Below are 20155 nucleotides of genomic sequence, written 5' to 3' on the forward strand. Positions count from 1 at the left end.
CATTATTTTTGCACTATTTGTGTTCGGTAGTTGAGTTGCTGAGACAATATCTCGTTTGTTGTGACATATTCAAAACAGTTTTCAGACAGAGGTTCAAAACTCCTCAGTAACTCGGCACTGCAGCAGATAATTCTTGGTACAAAGAAAAAAGCATTTGGGGGCCTAGGAGGGAAAATAGAGAAAAATCCTCTGTTTGGTGTGTGTTTTACTTACCTGTGTGTGCCCATGCCCTCCCCAGATCACGACAGTGTCAGGAAATGAGTTCCTCCTCCAGTCGGATATCGACTTTCTCATATTGGATTGGTTCCACGCTATCAAAAATGCAATTGACAGATTGGTATGTATTTGTTTTGGCTGTTACCTTTATTAATTAAGATGTAGCAATTTCAACTTCATTTGCTCAGGCATCTCTACAGGTTTTAGGCAGTCAGCAGCTAGCTAGACATTCCTTTCTCTGAAGGACATAAAAATATGTATGCAAATCCACTAAAAAATGTCAGATAAACAAGGTTGTTGCACAAAAATGTCATTTGATTCTTGCCTCGAAAGGGAACGCTACATTTATTTCTCTGAAATAACAAGGACATTGGCTTGCTGAGGGTTGTAAAAGCACACAAGCACTTAATAACTAATGAATTTTTGCATTTTCTGTTTATGCAGCATACAGTATATAATCTTCAATAGAACTATTAATACATTTGAGCCTTTTATGAATTTTTGTATTACTTATTCACAAGAATAACACTAGCGAATAATATTCCTTTGTAACTGATTGCTGTTATTCTCCCAGGAAGGCTGGGGGTTTTCTACTAGAAGTAAGCAGGGTTGCATTTTATTAAAACAGTTTTTAATTACCAAACCAGCTTCAGCTGTAGCTTTTTCTTTCTTTTTTTGCCTCTCTCAGTACAAATTCCAAATGTCTTCCTCCTATCCCTGCCTGATTCGGGAACATTTATTTTTTTTTTTAGAGGGCATTGACTTTCCTTGTTCACAGCAGAATCTGGTGAGAGAAAAATATCCCCATTTCTTGCATTTTTCAGAGGTTTTGCAGCAGTGGAATTTGCAGCTTCTTTGAAAGGGTTAATCTGAACACGGCTACTGTTTCCTTAAAGAGCTACAAACATTCTATTACCCTGAGGCTATAATCAGCCAAGGAAAGTTTGATCTGATGATGTATGTCTTCATATTGTGCATTTCATTGGGTGTGTGAGGATATTGATATCCGACTGAAGATTTTGGGGTGGAGTTTTCCATGGAGACTCAGAACCCTTTCTTTTTTTTTTTTTTTTTTTGTAAATTTTTTTGGGGGCCATATTATTCAACGAAACATCTGATAGTTTTGATGATATATTTCTTTTAGTGTAGCTAAAGTAATATTATGGCATCAGCAGCTCTGGGCATGCAGTGAGCCACAGCAGCAGCAGCTGGTGGGGTACAACTGGTCCATGGTTGGGGCATGGGCAGGCAGGGCTGGTCCTGGCCAAGGTTTTTCTCTGCTGTGTGCGCAGGACAGGATGGCACCACGCAGCACTCGATGACTACTTCATCCCTGTCATTTATTTCAGTTTTAAAACTTTGAATGAGTGTAGAAAGCCTGGCAGCTTTCCAGGCTGTTGGGATGGCTAAATCTCACCTGACCAAATGCCACAGCAAGAGACGTAGGATTAGCTGAAACAGCATCTCCTTTTTTCGTTTATTTTTTTGTTTCCTTTCCCTGTTAATTTTCCGTTGGTTTACCAGTGAATTAGAGCAAGAGACAAGCCCCCACAATTCTTTCTTAAGCTTAAATGAGCAGAATTCAACCCCCAAAATTTGCGGTGACGTTTGAAACAATTGTGTTTGTGAGAATATTCACTGTAACTATCTAAACCAGAAAGGCAATTTAAACACTCTTTGCAAGCATTTGGAAGTAGCCTGCAATGTGGAAATAATTTTGGTCTCTAAAGCTTAAAGAATCAGGCCTTTTGTTTTCCTCACTTAAATGGGAATTTATCTCAGAAATTAAGATCAGTCTGTCAGGGCCATAAAAGCTCTGCCATATGACAAATTTTGCATTACACTTTCCTTAAATTATATACTCCCTGCACACTTGCTCTGTGTGTGTCTGTTAGCTTCTGTACTGGCATTCTGGAATCTCTTGCTTCATTCTTACAAATAATAATTTTATTAAAAGCATACACATATGTATATATATATATATATTCTTTTCCCAGCCAAAAGAACAGAGAATTACATCGAGAAATTTGGAGTTCAAACTCAGAAGATCCTCCAGCATCGAATTACTGAATAGCTTAGACACTGAATCCAAAGAGCCAAAGCCTGAACACAGAAAATCTTTAAGTAAGGCTTTTTTCTTTCCTGATTTTTCTTTCCTTTTTTTTTTTTTTTCTCCTTTTTAAATAACTATGCCATTACAGGGTAAGATAATTTTTATTACATACAGAATGTAAGGAAGATCACTGAGAATTTTCAAGCTGAATATGTTCTGTGCTGATATACATAACTTGCATTTAAGTAAAGACAGTTACTAGCTCCACACTTTTAAAGGGTGACATTCCCTCCTAAACAAAATAAATTTGTTTAGGAGCAAAGACATTTCTTTCAGCCATTTATTTTTAAAAATAAGCAACATGAGCCCTACATTAATGGTCTGTTGCAGTTGCTTTGTTTCCATTTTAGCAAAATACCTCAAATTGCCAGAGTAATTTTGTCTGTTGTGTATTTATACACTGAATTGCTGTAAGACCTGACATATCCTCCACAGCAGACAATCAGTGCTGCATCTCTAATTTTCTAGAAGGTAAATTCCAGGGTTTGAGGTCGATTTTTGTCAGTGTAATTAGAATAGAAAGTGATCTAAAACTAGCAGAGAGGTGCTTTACTCCACTCAAAAGACTTCCCTTTCCCAGTTTGTGCCGAGATGCTTGTGAAATTGTGGGCAGCAGCCACAGGAGCTGGAGCTGACCCTGAACCACTCACTCAGCATTTTCTTAATTTCACCCTCTCCCTTGAATTTTGGTTTTCCTCCTTTGTTTGGCAAGAGATTCACATCCTGCTCCTAATGTCAGCGCTGTGACAGCTTTAGACTGGCAGGTTGGTACGAGATACCTATAGGTATGGAAGGGCTCTGTAGGAATTTGCCTGCATGAATTTAAGCTCAGGATCAAAGCCTGAGATGTCAAGAAAAGGGTTGTATTAAAAAGACCCAACATAGCTATTTTTAATGATAATTATCCACACAATCATAAATATATGCACACATGCATGTGCGTGCACACAAACAGAGACTCATTAAATAGTCTCTTTCTGCAGACCACAATTTTTTGTTGTTGTTTTTCTGTTATCTTGGAGGTTTGTTTCTTTTTTTTTTTTTTTTTTGTAACAGGCTTTTTTTCTCCTTTGTGTTATAAAATATAAAGTAGCCTGAATGTAGCTTGTGAAAAATTGTCCCAATATCTTTGTTCTGGGTGTTACGTTGCATTTCTCAGAGGAAGAAAAATAAGACTGAGAACACTGTAAGTTCTGAGGGGCTGATTCTGCTCCTATTGTAGCTAATAGCAAAATGCCCATAAACTGTCTCAGCACTCGGGGAATTTTTATTTATTTATTTAGACTTCTCACATATCTTTAAATGATAATTTGTCAGACAAAACAGAAAAAGTGACTATGAGCAGTGACAGAGACTTAGTCTATGTTTCTTTTCAAACCTTAGAGAATCCTGAATAACCTCCGTTTTGTTAAAGGCTATTTAAACTATTAAAAAAATGTGAAAATATCTGCTGTGAAATCTCACTGAATCGAAGCTTGCATTTAAATACCGGAGATTGGATTGCTCCTAAAATATGTATTCAGAACTTTTTTTTTGGCCCCTTGAGATCAAGCAATTATGTGGAATTAGAAAAATCATATTATTCACTTACTTATTAGTAGTCTAAGCACAAACTGTATTGTCAGTTTTCTGCCTTTGGCTTTCTGTGCCCTTAATGTTCACACAAGTATCGTAGCCAGAATTATCGGCAGCTAGAGCCAAAATTGCTTTAAAAAGGCATGAGAACTGGTAATGACACATTGTTAGCAGTTAACAGGTGGTCGTTTCATTGTCCAGTTTGACTGCAGAGCACAAAGATATGTGCAATATCTGCAAGTGTGTTTATAAAGTTCTTACAAAGTTTAACGATTTTATAATTTTATAGTGCTCTTACGTTATTGACTATTGCCAAAGCCAAAGCCAAACAAAGGAGATTTTTTAAAGATGGCTTAAAACTCCTCCAGTTTAACACAAAAGACGAGCAACTGATGTGTTAGCAGTTCACCCCCCCCTGCACCCTCATAATCTTTAATGCAATATTCAGACAGTTCAGCCTCATTTGTATTTACCTTCTCTACATTTTAAAGGCTGCAAAATATGTCCTGTTTTAGCCTTGGTACTGCTGCATCATTGCTTTTTATTTTTTTCTTTTTAGCAGCACAAGTATATAAAGGACAGGTATATCCTAACCGAAGCATTCCAGTAATTTACTCTTTAATTTAAAACTGGGGAGACTGCCCCCAGAGACTTAGTAGCAGGAATTTGGTTTTTATGTCTAATCCTAATTGCTTCTGCTTACACTACAAGGACAAATGGTAATTCTCTGTTATGCTTTTTGAGCTGCAGACACTGATTTCATTGAAAATTGGGCTCAAACTGCCAGGCTCAATTTCCAAAGTTCAGAGAGTGGTTGTCCTCTTGGTCACGCAGCTTTTCAGTGACTTCTCATCCAGTTTGGTTGCAACTCATGTTCTAATTGAAGTTTTCTTGAGCTAAGAAGAAACTAAGGATGGCCTTGGGGAGTGTCACCAAAATATGTAAAAGCATGAGCTTGTTCTCAAATACATGGAAAGAGATGACTCTTTATTTTATGATGCCAACTATTTCGCTGATTTAATTTATGCAGCTGATGCTGGGTCAGGAAGAACATGCTTCTCACCCCAGCAGCCTCCCCCATTAGAAGATGTACACATTTTGTGCAAGGAAACTGCCTTGCAGCACCACTCTGTTCCTTTTTATGCAAACAAGTGTTGTTCTAAACTGATAATTTTAAAAATTAGTGGCAGACTTCATAATTTCCAAGTAATTTAGTTATCATTCAGACCATAGTTTTTTTGGGTTTTCTCTCCTAAGGTTGCCAAAAAACACTCCTAATTAGTACCAATTATAATTGGGTCTGCTGGTAGGTGGTCTGCCACGTTAATTTTATACCACATGAAAGCAGACACCTGGGTTAGACTGCAAGTAGAGATGCTGTTGCAGTGCATGGAATGTATTTCCAAGTAATTTAGTTATCATTCAGACCATAGTTTTTTTGGGTTTTCTCTCCTAAGGTTGCCAAAAAACACTCCTAATTAGTACCAATTATAATTGGGTCTGCTGGTAGGTGGTCTGCCACGTTAATTTTATACCACATGAAAGCAGACACCTGGGTTAGACTGCAAGTAGAGATGCTGTTGCAGTGCATGGAATGTAATGTAACTCCAAAAACCAAGGGGCCTTATTTTGTGTGTGGACTACAGAGCTTCAGGGACAGTTGCGTTGTAGGCAATGAAACCAACTCTATGTTGTCTGCTCAGCTCAGGGTTTCTTTTTCTGCCCATGGTCCCACTGTGGTTTGTGTCATCTGGGTCATTGGTGGCCATCCTCTGGGAATTGTGTCACTCAGGAGTGACCTCTTGTGGAAGAGCCTGGGCTCGAGTCACTATCGATTGTCAGAGGGGATCAATTCCCCTTCTACTCCCCCTTTTCTGGATGGAAACAAACAGCTCCGCAGTAGGAAGAGTGCCCTTTGGCTACCGTATCAATCTGAGGGCTGCTCTTGTCAAAATGCACAATCACAAGCTTGATAATGCAATCCATTCCCAAAGCACTATATTTCCAACCTGTTCTCCATCATTTCCTTATGGCGTCACATTTACTCAGTTCATCACATTCTTATTAATATTTTAGGTTTCCTTGAAAGTGATGGAATTCTATTTTTATTACAAAAGCAACAAGAATAAATACTAATTGTTGTCAGTTATTTCCTTATGTAGTGGGAACAGTAATCTGTTCCTCAGCTTTAGGTTGCCAAAGCAAAATAATGAAATATTTTAGACATTTAAAAAAATCTGTGATATTAGATAAATGCAATTTGATCTCCTTGTTTGCCACATAAAAGCTGGAACTGCCTGAATTGATAAGATTGAATTGCATTATTTTTATTGTTTCTACTTGCATATTTTTTTCCTTATCTTCAAGAACACTTTACTTAAAACCCAGTGGTTAGTCATGCAGCACTGTGACAGAGCCTGGAAAATCTCCTCCATGTTGGAATTCTAGCTTGAGGTGCCACAACTAGAGCATCAAGATTTTTACAAAGTGAAATATATATGTGTGTATTTGTGTGAACAGGAATGTCTTGATGAGTTGTGCAGTATTAGTGCTATTCATAATCATTTTAGTGTCTTAACAAGAGTAGCTGTGGATCCAGGCTTCATTGTGCCAGACACAATGTGACACCAAAGACAATTCCAGCTCTCAGCCTGAATAAGGACAAGTTGCAACAGGTGGAAAAAGCAGCCAAAGGCAGGGGGTGGAAGGAAAAGTTGACAGCAAAGCCAACATGTCATGCATATTAAACAGCAGGCTTGGGATTCCTTTCCACTCTTCCTAGGATCAGGGTCTTATCCCCAGCACCCTGGCCACCAGCCAACTCAAATAATGATATTTTCCTTACCTACATTCCTCTTGGACTTTCAACAGGGAGAGATGGGCCTTTTAGTCCCAAAGGGTGATGCATTGCTCTTGGGATGCCACGGCCCTTGCATGCTTCCTAGGGAATGGTTGCAGGGCAGTGTCTGGGAATACACTTCCTAGCATCTTTTAAATCAAGATAAAAATTGTAACCTTTGGATCATAACTTCAATTTGCCTCCAGAGGTAATTGCTATAAAGTCATCTGGACTCTGAAATCTGCTTTGGTTTCTTTAAAGACTCAGTGTAAGTCAGGCATCCTGTCCCTAGTGTTTGGTCATGGACTTTGTGTGCTTTAAAATTGCCCAAAATGGCTTTGCTAGTTTCATTCACTTTCCCTTACTTCAGAAGGTTGAATTTTGAAACTTGAGCATGGCATGTATTTGTCCTTAAGCAACTGCTAAAGCATCCAGAAGCATCTCTGAATGCAGTTTGGTATATAATTAAAACTGTACAATGTGTGTGGGGAGAAAAAACCCCGACAACAGAAACCCATTTTGGTCATTTATTAAATGACATGATGGAAGAAGTGGAAAATTTGGTGGAGTTTTCACCCTTCCTGGCTCCATGTGGAGCTTGCTTATTCCCTGGCTAAATCTTCTTTTGAGGGCTTGTGCAAGGGTTTAAAGTTTGTTCTTGCACATGACTGGGTATTTTTGTGGGAAACACCACCTGGCTGAGGCTGTTGTTTCTCTGTGGAAGGAAGGGATGGACACCAGGGCACAAGCACATGGATTTTCTTGGCTTTGGCTGCATAACAGTAGGGGGGGAGAAAAGATCCAGAAACTTATTTTGTTGAAAGCATCATTTAGAGATCTTAGAAAAAGGCCACCTATTTACAGGCATTGCTGAGTGGAGGCTGTGGAATTTTGCTCTCTTCCTCCCTAATATGTGAACAGGATGGTCAAGTTGGGAGAACATATCTTGGGGTGTAAAGAGTGGTTTTAGGGGCTCAGCCACACTTGTCAAGGGTTGAATTCTGCAGTAGCTAATGGAGTCTTTCAGCCCTGTGGGGTCATTTCTGTGACAAGGAGGTTAATTAGGACAGTGGTGGAGTCACCATCCATGGAAGTGTTGAAAAAACTTATGGATATGGCACTTGAGGACATAGCTTAGTGATGAGTATAATGGTGATGCAGAGTGGACAGTTGGACTTGATGATCTTAGAGGTCTTTTTCAACCTTTATGATTCTAATTAGAGCCACAGAAGTGGGAAATCATTCCATCTCTTTGTTAGCTCTGATGAGGTCTGAATTCTTTCCCCTTCCCGGCCCATTTGTTTCAGTTAGATGTGAAGTTCAAAGCCAAATGGATGCTATTTAGGGACTATTATTACGTTACAGTGTTAGTGTTATGTATAGGTCAGTTTTATTACTTTTAATAAAGCCAAGAAACATAAAGCAGTAATGTATATTAGTGCAGCATTACCAATGGCAACAATTAAAACAGAAAGCAACATGAAAACTAGATGCAAATATGCAGTTTCCTACTGCAATGTCAATTTTGCCACTCTGCAGCTTGTGTGTTGGTGGCATTTGTTTGTATTGCATCAACAGGAATGCAGACAGCTTCAGGGACTGAAAAAAAAATCAGGAAAAGAAAATGCAACATGCTGTTTCTGGAGGGTGGAATCACTCATTTGGACTATAGGGACTAACCTGATTTTTTGACATATTTTTGCTCTCATGTTTCTGTGCACCATTAACTATAGGTATGTTCTTTTCTTAAAGCTTAGCAAAGCACTGATTCAGCAACAAAGAAGTAATAATCTTGGCAAAGAAGCAATAATTTTGGAACCAAAACATGCCAAATTCAGAAACAAATTGTGTCACTTCTACTGATAATAGAAGATTATGTTGCACCCAAAATCACAACTGGCTGTGACTAGACCTCAAAAAAAATACATTTTTCCTGAATTTGAATATCTCATTTCCATCAATTATAATATAATGTTCCCTTAATTCTTTGTTTTATTTCTGTTTCACCCTCCAAAATCCTTCCAGAGTTTACTATTTGGGTTGAAAAAGCATATTTTTAAATTGGGCATAACCAACTTCCATATAAACATTTGGCAGGGAAATCCGTGCATGTTCACTTAATTCATTTTTATTGAACCAAGTCCAGATTTTTAGTCAGGAAAAAAGTTAGATATTAATCATATCTGAGCAGGATCATTAAATTTTCCTTTACCTACTAGAACAGCAGGGTCATTATAGAGCCATGAGAAGTTAGCTCACTTATTAATCTTTACAATTACATAAAAGTGATCATTTTTATAGTACTTAAGAGTAGCTCTAACCCATTATGTGAAGAGTATGTGGGAATATTACAGTATAATATAATGTATTATTATAGATGTGACCTGTGACTCATTGGTCTGCTCACTGACACACAACTCTCTGGAAAAGTTATCTGTTTGAGCTTGGATAATCTTTAATTGTTTCATATTCCACGTGCTCATTTATGGGGCATACTAGTAAATAGAGAGCTAGTCACTGAGTTATTAATAACCTCATTATTACTTAATTATCACCATTGCATACTTCATTTTTATGGGGAATTATATCATAAAAGAAGGTATTTTATGCTGCCCACCAGAGTTAAGTATGAATGACAGTGATAGCTAATGTAGGATTGAGTTAGTTAAGGAAAATCAATCAGAAATCTTCACTATAGATTACTATCCGGTTTCTTCTGCCTTTTCCAGCTAACACTTCTCATCCTTGACTTTGAAACCCAACAGTTTAAACTGGGTTCTTGTTTCAGTGGACTAATCCCCTTTCATAAATCATGTTCAAGTGCTGAAATAATTTGCACATCGTTTAAAGAGTATTTGCTTTGAAACATTCACCTCAAGCCCTTTTGTATATCCTTTCTCTCTAAAGATTTGTAGTATTTGTTTTGTTCTCTGAGGTATAAAAGACCTGGGTAAACTTTATTCCTGTTGTTTCAAGATTAGTGAAATAAAATGCATATTTATTCAACTGGGACTGAAAGGAGCTTTAGTAAAGACGATCATACAGACGACCCAGGGGAATGTTATAATACAAAATGTCTGTCTTAAAATCTCTTTAGGTTTGTTCAAAACACTATTGAAGGACTTAAGTTGAAAGAAAAAAAAAAGGTTACAAATCCATATTTCTCCTTTGTTCCAAAGAAGAGAGAGACACCATATATTTTTCTTAACAAAATAAACTCCTACATGTGCACTCTAGATGAATTTGATATGGAGGCAAGTAGACACTGGATAGTCAAGATTACTTTAAGTCTTTTCTTACTGAAGTACAGATACTGGTGAAGTCTTTAAGAAAATTACATTTTGGAAAATGGGTAGCTTTAGTTTCAAACACACATTTGTTTCAAAAAAAGCAATCACAAAGGAATCATGAGCATTCCAAGCATTATTAGAGTCAAGCAGTTGTGCCCCTTACATGCACTAAAATGGGACTACTGTAATGAGGAAAAAAAAATTTGCTCTGGCTCTACTCCTTTTAAGCCCAGGTAGTCAACATATCTTGCACTGGTTTGGTACAGTCTCTTAATTCCTTACTATCCAGATCTTTGCATATATTAAGTAACAAAACTAAAATTTTATATATATTGTGCAAAATGCCATGATTTTTATGTATAAAGCAGCACACAACACAAACAGTTACATCTGCTCAACCCTCTATCACCTGTGTGGTCAGTACATCTCCATTTTTGTACATCTCCATATTTTGCCTCCACAGAGAAGGAATATAACCTGACAACAGATAATAACTAAATACAGAGAGAGGCATTTTCACTGCATTTGGGAATATTTTAGACTACTGTCTTTGGAGAGAGGTGAGAACTACAGCAAGTGAGCAGGACTTGCTGAGCTTTGTTCTTCGGGAAGGGACAGTCTAGCTTTCCATCATTCCTCTGAGCTTAATTCTGAACCTCTCATGGTAATAAGTTTCCCAATTAGAAGTTTGTAGGCAGTGGAAAATGATTCTTCCACTGCACTGTATTCTGAGGTTTTGCTATTATTTCTAACTAATCCAGATGCAACCCCCTTGGCACTTTGGAAGGAATGTGACAGAAATAAGGAGGATTTTAGGTCATAAAATTCTAAATTAAGTTCAAGTACAAAGATTGTTCATCTGGCTCTAGACAGGAATACCTGCTGCCCAGACTCACCTCTTTGTGCTGAAATTACTTATATATTCATAGAGTCATAGAATCAACCAGGTTGGAAAAGTCCTCAAAGATCATCAAGTCCAACCCTACTGTGGTTACTAGACCATGGCTCTAAGTGCCACATCCAGTCTCATCTTGAAAACCTCCAGGGATGATGAATCCACCACCTCCCTGGGCAGCACATTCCAATGCTTGATCATTCTCTCTGTAAAAGATCTCTTCCTATTAGCCAACCTAACCCTTCCCTGGCAGAGCTTGAGTCTGTGCCCTCTTGTCCTGCTGCTGGTTGTCTGGGAGAAGAGACCAACCCCCACCTGACTCCAACCTCATTTTGGGGAGTTGCAGAGGGTGATAAGGTCTCCCCTGAGCCTCCTCTTCTCCAGGCTAACCACCCCCAGCTCCCTCCTCATGGCACTTGTGCTCCAGTCCCTTCACCAGCCTCGTTGCTCTTCTCTGGACCCTTCCAGACAGGAGGATTTTATTTAATGTAAATTGTGACATCCAACTTAGATCTAATACTTAGAGACCAATTTAATGATACTGTCTCCTGGGCAGGGTGTGTTAACATTTTAAAAAGGGTTGTGTGTTGTAGGGTCTTCTATTTCCTCCACCAGCTCTCTGCTGATGAGCTGGATAAACAGATCCTGCGTCTGAAAGGCAAAGGGTGGAATATCACTCAAGGGTTAAATGCTGTATTGTTTCTCAATTAAGTAAAAGGTTCCAACTAGCTGGCTTTAAATATTGATGCTGAAGAGAACACTATGACATATGAGCAGCTCCCCTCACCACCAAGGATATTTGGCTCCATTTAATTAATTCCATTGGCCATTGTCTTAAGTGCGCCCAGGATTCACCCAAGAGGAATTCACTTGCGTTCCTGTTATTGAAAAGTGTAACATAGCATTATCTGCCTCAGACAGACTTTTTGTAGCATTGAATCAATTCCCCAGTCCTTGAAAACAACTACCTCATTTGATTCCTTTCATAATTAATGAAATTCGGTAGTAATGCTTTTGCCCCTCAGCTCAGCCTGGAAAAATGTTCCAAAACTTCAGTTTTTAAGCTGAAAGCATTCTAATTTTCAGCCTAAATGGAATTGTGGTATGACTGTGTCCTCGTGTCAGCATTTAGCTGGCTCTTTATTTCAGCAGTTCTTTTCTGTCTCAGGTGCACCACCCCAAACCAGAAACACAGACAGAAGTCTTACTCCTTCCCCTGCTTGAGGTGGTAGACTAAGCCAGCCAAGATTTGTAGTTGTCTTTCCTATGATAGACTGCTGCTTTTTTTCTGATCATCTCAAATACTCCTTTTCTGAAACTCTTCCAGTTTCAGTCTATGTTTCTTGCACATGGATATTCAAAGCTAGGTCTTCTCACAGCTGTGGGAAACAATTCAGTTCTCTCATATGGAAATGGCTCACCTGATACAGTCTAGGAATTGCATTTATCTCTTTCATAGCCAGTTTCTTAGAGATAAAAAGTAAACAACCACAACATGTAGATTTTGTGTCCTTTAATCTTTTGTAACCAATGCATTCTCTGTGAAAACCTAAGAGTAAACCTGCCTTAAGCCTTTTTATAGCATATAAAATGTGTACCTACGTGTGATAACAGTTTTTGTAATTAATTTTTAAGGTGTTGAATTTAAACAGCAGTTACATTCCTACAAAACAGAGCAACTCTTTTCAAGCAGCACATTTAAAATAAATGAAATGAAAACATTTTAAAATATCCCAGTGGTAACACAATTTTAAAAAACCTTTGGAAATGATAAAGGATTATTGTGCTATTATCATGAAATTCATGAAGACACCTTGCCCAGAACAGAGAAATGGTTTAAAAAACATGCAGGTATGAAGCCCTACTAGAAAAGTATGTTTCATAATGCAAAGCTTTATAATTGATATTTGTTGCAATCACACAGTGCTAGTATATTTTACAGTAACTTTTGCTGTAGAAGGTTAAACTTCAGTCCAAGGATCCAGAGCCTCAGGGAAGGTGGCCAGATGTAGGTAGGTCAGAACAGGAGAGCAAACAGATGCACATTGGATGATTTGCCATTTAGCAGGCTTTGAGGCACAAAAATATAAATCAGGGCAAGTTAACCTTTAGCTTTGTGGGTATCTATAATGAAAGACTTCATGCAAGGTGCAGGAACATGTGGTTTGAGTCCATATTTTTTCATGCTTACTCTTTCTAGGACAGATTGGCTGCATCCTGCTCTTTGTCTCTGTTCTTCTCTGGTCACCTTGAGATACCTGGTTTGCTAATGTGTGTGTCTGCTATAAGCTGATGATTTTATGCATTCCACCAGCTCGGTGCATTTAAAATATTGTGGTGAATGTGTCTGATATGTAGACATGTAATATTACATTTGATGGTAAAATGCCTTTTGGAATAAGAGGCAACTAAACTTGGTACTGTCTTATCCACAATACTTCTTGGGAGGAGTCTCTGGAGTAAACTAGCTCTTGAACAGCACCTAGGTTTTCTCTTGAGAAGTGGTAGCTGGAAGGACATGAAAGTTGACTAAAAATTATGTAGTGCAGGTCAAGATCATTCTTTGATCATCCTCTTTATCTGTAGATACATTTACTTAATCAAAATATTTGTCTCATTGTCAAGGCTTCCAAGAAGTTAAATATTCTGTTCCTGCAAAAATGTCCTTGGTATATATTTTTGCATGAAAATATATGTAGAGTATTGTTCTTATCTCTGTAAAATTAAAGATGATTATTTTAGGGTGGTGTAATACTCCTACCTTCCTTTCTTCCTCTGAAGGTATTTCAGTTGATGTATTTGAATGAAAATCAAAAGACAGCACTAAAGATCAATGAATAAATAATGAAAACAGTATAATACCTGAATTATTATACAGTGTTATCTGAATATGATGGATCAAGGGTAGCACTGATACTAAAGCAGAATTACAAGCAGTGGGATACTTGATTTTATTGCTGCAACTTTCCTCTTAATGTAAGTTACTCATTAGTCATTTCTGGACTGATATTTTAAGTCTTGCTTAAAAATATCTTTTGTTTTGGCATCTGACAGTTTGAATTTTGGATTCAGTTACGACAGAAGTACATTTTTTCTGTTGACTGCTTGGGTTGTTTGAGTGATGGAGTCAGAAGAATAGGTGAGGGAAAGGTTTAAGAAGAGATGATTCAAAGTGGTGGTGTGGGGAAAAGAAAGAAAATTCAAGGGTTCTGAAACACCATTGGTTTGCTGCATTGTTTGTTGGGATACTGTAGCAGATATTACCTGATGAATGAGAAGTGGTGTCATCTCTGGTACACTTTTTAAAAATCATTTACATTTGGTGAATGTGAGAATAGAGAGGATACATTAGAGTTATACTTTATGTTATCATTAACCCACAATGAGCATGTCCTTTGAAAACACATCTTTTACCTGCCAGGTTTAATCCACAAAACTAAATTAGCAGAATTTACCTTTTCCAAGCAATTGTTTCTTTGGAATTAATCTGTAGCTGTCCCTGCTCAAGTTACAGGTCATTCATAGTAATAAAGCTTTCTAATTCTGTGACAGAATATTCATACTGTCTTTAAAATACTCAGCTGGATAATGGTCCCCAGGATCTGGACAGCAAGACTTCAAAAGGCAGAGCCCTCTGATCTCCAGTTTCCTTATTCTCTCTAAGCTTGGAAGGTTTCAACTATCAAGCATAGATTAAGTTTTATTGGTTGATAGTCTAATTGCATTTGTATTATCTTTCCCCTTAATATTATTTTCTTTTCTCTCTATTGGATTTCATCCAAATATTACTACTACCATGAAGCAGTTTTCTGAAATGTTTTGCTTTTGCTTTGATGCTTAACTGCTTTACACGTGAGTTCTGCAATAAGGTGCTGGTTCCTGATAATAGCTTTTCTTCTGTAAGGAAAAGTTTCCACAATCTCTTGTGCTTTGCTTATGTTTGATAGAGCCCTTCGGTTTGAGGCTTTTCATGGACAAGATAAGATTTGGTTAAACATCTGAACTTTTGAATGTTTATCTGAACTGGATTCGACCCCTAAATTTGTCCATCATTAGTTATTTTGCTTTTCTTTTTTTGAGACTAAATTATGCTATTAAATATGTTCTAAAGTAGGTTAAGCCCCTGTGCAGTTTGTCAGCTGGAACATTAATTTTAAAGCTAAAACAGTCTTCTATTGGGTCTTTTTAACATTTTGTCTGAATTTTCACCATTGCTGGTCAAACAGAGAGTCAGTGCACCTATGCAAACCCCACATGTAGCTAATTGAGGTGTCTCAGAGTTGTGATGACTGGCCTGATTTTATTTCAGGAAAATATCAGGATAATTAGTAATTATTTGCCTGCTCAAGCAGCTTGTTCCAGTGCAGCTGTTCTGGAGGCTGGATGAAGTACTAAATGTTGCTGCATGCCCTGCAGTGTCTCTGGAGGTTGTTCCTCTCTGAGCCCCTACACAGGGGGACTAGGGTTCCCAGCTACTGGCACTGTAGGGCATGAACATTCCTGGGGACACAGTTGCTCCTGCCTTCAGCTGACCACATCTTTGTGTCCTCATCAGACTCTTATCTTAATGATACTGACCCAGATCTTGCCCTTGTGTTGCTTGTGTGATGGAAAGAACTATCAAATTGTAAGGAGATTGTGTGGGTACTGTAGCAAGTCAAACGTGTTGTTCCCAAATCATTTTGGCCAAGGATACACGCAGTAACACAAGGAAGAGAGAGTGCAATGTATTCTACAACTGAACTGCATCACCTGACCTTTATTAGAAGAGAAACTTCTGATAAATTGATGCTGAAAAATCTCATCCCTTCCTTAAAACAACTGGAATTAGGGCTTTCAGGTGAGCAGTCAAATTGAAGCATGGAATATTCTAACATAATATGTGGCTAAATATGCCAGCAGCTCATTTGGACTTTTCTTTTTCTCCTGTAATTCTGCAATCTCAGTCCAAGAAAGAGGATAAACAACAGCACATCTCACAAGGCACCTTCTCCACTCACAGCCTCATAGGGTAGGCTCACAAAAAAGCTATAACCTGGGTTTGCTGTGCTTTGTAGGCTTATGTTTGTTTTATGCAGATCCTAAAGCACATTTAGTGGAAGTCTTTCCAGTGTCCTCACAGTGGGACTCTTGACACTACCTGAGCAAAGAGCTGTAACTGCTCAAAAGTTTGAAGATCAGTTCTCTTTTAGCAAATGGAAATAATTTCTGCAGAAAAAATTAAAATGAAGTCGATGGCAGTAAAGGTGACTTTGCCTAAGGTTTATATTTGTATGAATAGAGATGTTGGATATTCTTACCAGAACTTCCACTTGAGGTAAGAAGTAAAAATAATTCAGAAATCTGACTACTTGATCTTTTTTTAAAAATGAGCTCATGGGTGATCTTTTGTACAGTTATGCTTACTCTAATGATATAATTGAGGTAGAGATAATTTAATAAAGTGTATTCAACATATAAACAGAGTACAGCAAATGGATTTCAGATCTCTGCCTAGATATTTTTTGACTCCTTAAAGATAATGGGTGTGCATTTCTGCTTCATAAACTACCACATCTACATTCACTGGAAAGTATTAAACTTGTTGTTTAAAAGAGAAAAATATGCTGGAACTTGTGGTTTGAACCAGCAAATATAGAGCTGAATGTCACTACTGTTTCTCATTGGAAATAAACAATTTTAACATGTTGGTTTCATAACATAGTCGTTATGAATTAATTTTGTCCTTTATTGTATAAGAAGCACTAGAAGTTCATCATGGGTCATAAAATATAGGGTTATGAATATAGTGGGAGACTGAGTGCAATGGAAATATGATGAAATTTTGAAATAATTTACTTTTAATATTTAGGAGTACAAACTATAATCGATAACACTTTCAATGAAAAGAAAATCCTTTGGTTTGATATTCTCTCTGGAAAGGTCCCATAAACTGGATCTGAATAAGAGGCTCAACAAGTTATCCAAGTTATTATGTCTAAATTTAAATATATGAAACATTTGTATGACTCGTCACAAGGCTGATCTGCACACAGCAATGTCAAGTCTCCCTTGTTCTCTACAGATAATCAGTTTCCCAAAGTATAAGGCAGAATTAGGTACAGGCTTTGAAGGTAAAAGCTCCCACATGGCTGACAGCACCCAGTCCCTCAGCAGGGTTTTCTTTTGGCTTAGCAATCTATCTGGCACACCTTCTAGAAAAAGGAACCATATCATTTCCTTGTACTTTTGCCTGAGCAATTTAGTGTGATGACAATTCGTATTTGCAAAGGGTTGAAAATGTGGGTTTTTTTAGATTAACTCAGGAGGCAAGTTTAAAGACTTGAAAGCTATTGACATATATTCCACAACACAAGAAAGAAAACAGAGTCCCATATTCTAAAAACCCCCTGAATGCATTAATTGTTGTGCATTATTTGTTCGACTCCATCTGGAAATAATCTTCAGTACCTTGTCCTGTCTTCCTCAATCTCTTATTATATATCTTCTTTTTTTTTATTTCTTTTGGGAAATCTGCTTAAATAATATTATATAGATATCTGTCGAATTCAAAAGTAATGAATTGAAATATTGCAGGGGTTTTTTGCTCAGTAACTATCATGTTTTAGACTAGTGGGATACAACTACATGGCTGCCAACACTGAGTCATCCAGGTAGTGATGGGCAAGGACCACCCTTCAATTCCTGTGAGTTAGACCATCCAAGTTATTATTTTCCTGGGAATATTTCTGCAAAGATATTGTGTCAAGAGTCCTAATCTCTGACACGAGCTTGGAGAGACCAGTTTCCACTTCCCAAGCACACTGTACTCTCTCTTCCTAGAGCCTGAATAGTCTGACTTTGTGTACTGCAGGAGATTTCATCCAAGTGCCACATGTTTTACATTAGATGAACATAAACTGGTCATACTGTATGAATAAAATGAACTCATTGATTTCTGGCATTGTGGTTTTTATAGTCAAGTTAAGTGTGTATAATAGTGTTTCTAATATTGTGACAATACCCCAAAAAATTGTGTTAAGAAAGGCTTGGCATGTCCTGGGTGATCTAGTTCAGACCCTCCTGTCACAAGGTACTGTGTTCTGTGTCCTCTTTCATAAATTTATTAAGTTTCATCTTAAATTCTTTTAGTTTTATTTGCCCCCATGACTTCTTTGAAAGGGTGTTTTAGAACTTTATATTATGGCCAGTTTATACTCATCTATTCTCGTGCCAACATTGTTCTTCAGTTTAAACAGCTCTTCTCCCTCCCTGCTGTCCTCTTCTCTCCTGCTCCTTTTCCTACCCCCAGCAGCAAATTTGTAGAGAACAATCACAGCTTTTCTCAGCCATTTTCTAGCTATCCAAGCTCCCTGTCTGCTTCTGAAGGCTCAGCAGTCCCATTCTCCTGGTGCTTTTCACAGTTGCTGCCTGCACCTCTTCTGGCATGGCTTTCCACCTCTCACATTAGTGTCCAAGCTTGTACACTCATAAGAGAGAATCATTTTGCATTATTTCAAATTAAATATTTTGGATTTGTTGGTCAGGCATTGGAACAGGCTGTGCAGAGTTGGGTCACCATCCCTGGAAATGTTCAAAAGCTGTGTAGATGTGGCACTTAGGGACATGGGTTAGTGGTGGCCTTGGTGGTGTTGGGGGAATGGTTGGACTTGATGATCTTAGAGAGCTTTTCCGACTTTAGCTATTCTGTTATTCTATTCCTTCTCTCACCATGCATTGGGTAGTAGGAGTTCTAATCTGGTTACTCCAGTTTCCAGTCTCAAATTCACTACATTTTTGCCCGATATCCCAAATTCTTGTCTCAACTGATGATGCTTCCCAGCCTTGAGTCAGCATGCAATTTTCTGAGTGCTTCTACTTTTTCTGCTGAAGTCATTAATGAAAATACAATGATCAGTTCCAAAAACATTTCAGGACTTGCACTGGTAACTTCCCTTCAGTACAGCAGTTCTCCTTTCAACAAAGCTCATTTTAATACCTTATTTAGTCACTTCATAGTTATTGTTTTAATCCTCTATATCTTCTCTAGTTTAACTAATCATTTCCTATTTGGCATCAAATCAAATGCACAACTGAAGTCCAGATAGATTTGGTCTCTTGCATTTTCCTGTTCTGAAATACCCATTTATTTTATTAAAAAAAGATACCAGGATGGTTTGGTATGATCTTCCTTTAGAAATCCAGTACATACACAGAACTATTGCTTTCTATTTCTAAATATTTATGGTACAAATATCACAAAGAAAGGCTGTGTGGGGAGTACCAGTTTTGTCTTACAATGTGAATGTGTAGTGATATTTAACACACTATTCATTTATTTCCATTTATTATTAGAGGGGGACAAATTTTTTTAAAAATTTTATATGCATAAAAGCATGATGCAAAATGTGAATTATATAGTCATTTTATTGAATCTTTACTGCTAATGCACACAAATTTCACAAAGTGTAATGACACTACTGAGCACTTAAGTTGTTAGGCTGTCATATTACAGAGAAATTATTTGTGCTATATAATCACTGTTTTCTTTTTCCTATTGTTTATTTCTGAGCTTACTTCATAAACATCTGTAAATGCAGCTATAGTCGTGGCAAATATCTATTATTGCACCATAAACCTCAATTATTTCAGGTCTGTTGGTGCCAAATCAAGCAAAATCTTCTGAGCATCTCGTGGAAGGTGATATTCATTCTGTCACCTGATGTTACCCATTTTAGGTCTCTGCTCTGTAGTTATAAAATCTGCAATTTTGAAGCTTATTATAAACAAAATAATTAGGGGTAAAGTCAGATTCCTGCATTTTTCCCACCAATCATTTTTATAGTGCCTTTAAGCAGACTATGTACCTGCTTCTTTCTTTACTCCCAAAATAAAAGATACAGCAATTAATTATAGTGTGGGGATAACTCAGAGATCTGCCCAGGAATTTTGCTAAAGGACAAAATATAATGGCTTGCAAAAGTCTTCAGCTCAATAAAGTAGGTGAAGTGAACTCTTCATCCTTAGTGTGCAGGCCCTATTGACTCCATTTCAGAGCATCACAAAGAAAAGGAAGGAAGCAGGACTTGGTTTTGTCACTCTCCAAATTTTGGGGCTGGTTGAAAACCTGCCCATTTATACAGGCAATAATGTATGCTGCTCCTTCCTTAAAGGACTTACAGGAGTTTCATACCAGCTGCAGGGCAAAAAAAGCCTGAAGAAATGGTGAATTCTGAGGCCCAATGATA

General features: G+C 37.7%; 1 protein-coding gene across 1 annotated transcript in view; it reads left to right on the forward strand.

Annotated features, from left to right (window-relative positions):
* Positions 1-238: 238 nt before the first annotated feature.
* Positions 239-20155, forward strand: part of ARHGAP15 (Rho GTPase activating protein 15) — a gene marked incomplete at its 5' end in the record, with an annotated part of 164383 nt that continues 144466 nt past the window's right edge. The window contains 2 exons of the mRNA XM_009071282.1: positions 239-337; positions 2214-2340. Coding sequence (XP_009069530.1) covers positions 239-337; positions 2214-2340 — 226 coding nt within the window. The remainder of the gene's footprint in view (positions 338-2213; positions 2341-20155) is intronic.

Source organism: Acanthisitta chloris, unplaced genomic scaffold, assembly GCF_000695815.1.
Source record: "Acanthisitta chloris isolate BGI_N310 unplaced genomic scaffold, ASM69581v1 scaffold4990, whole genome shotgun sequence".
NCBI classification, from domain to species: Eukaryota; Metazoa; Chordata; class Aves; order Passeriformes; family Acanthisittidae; genus Acanthisitta; species Acanthisitta chloris.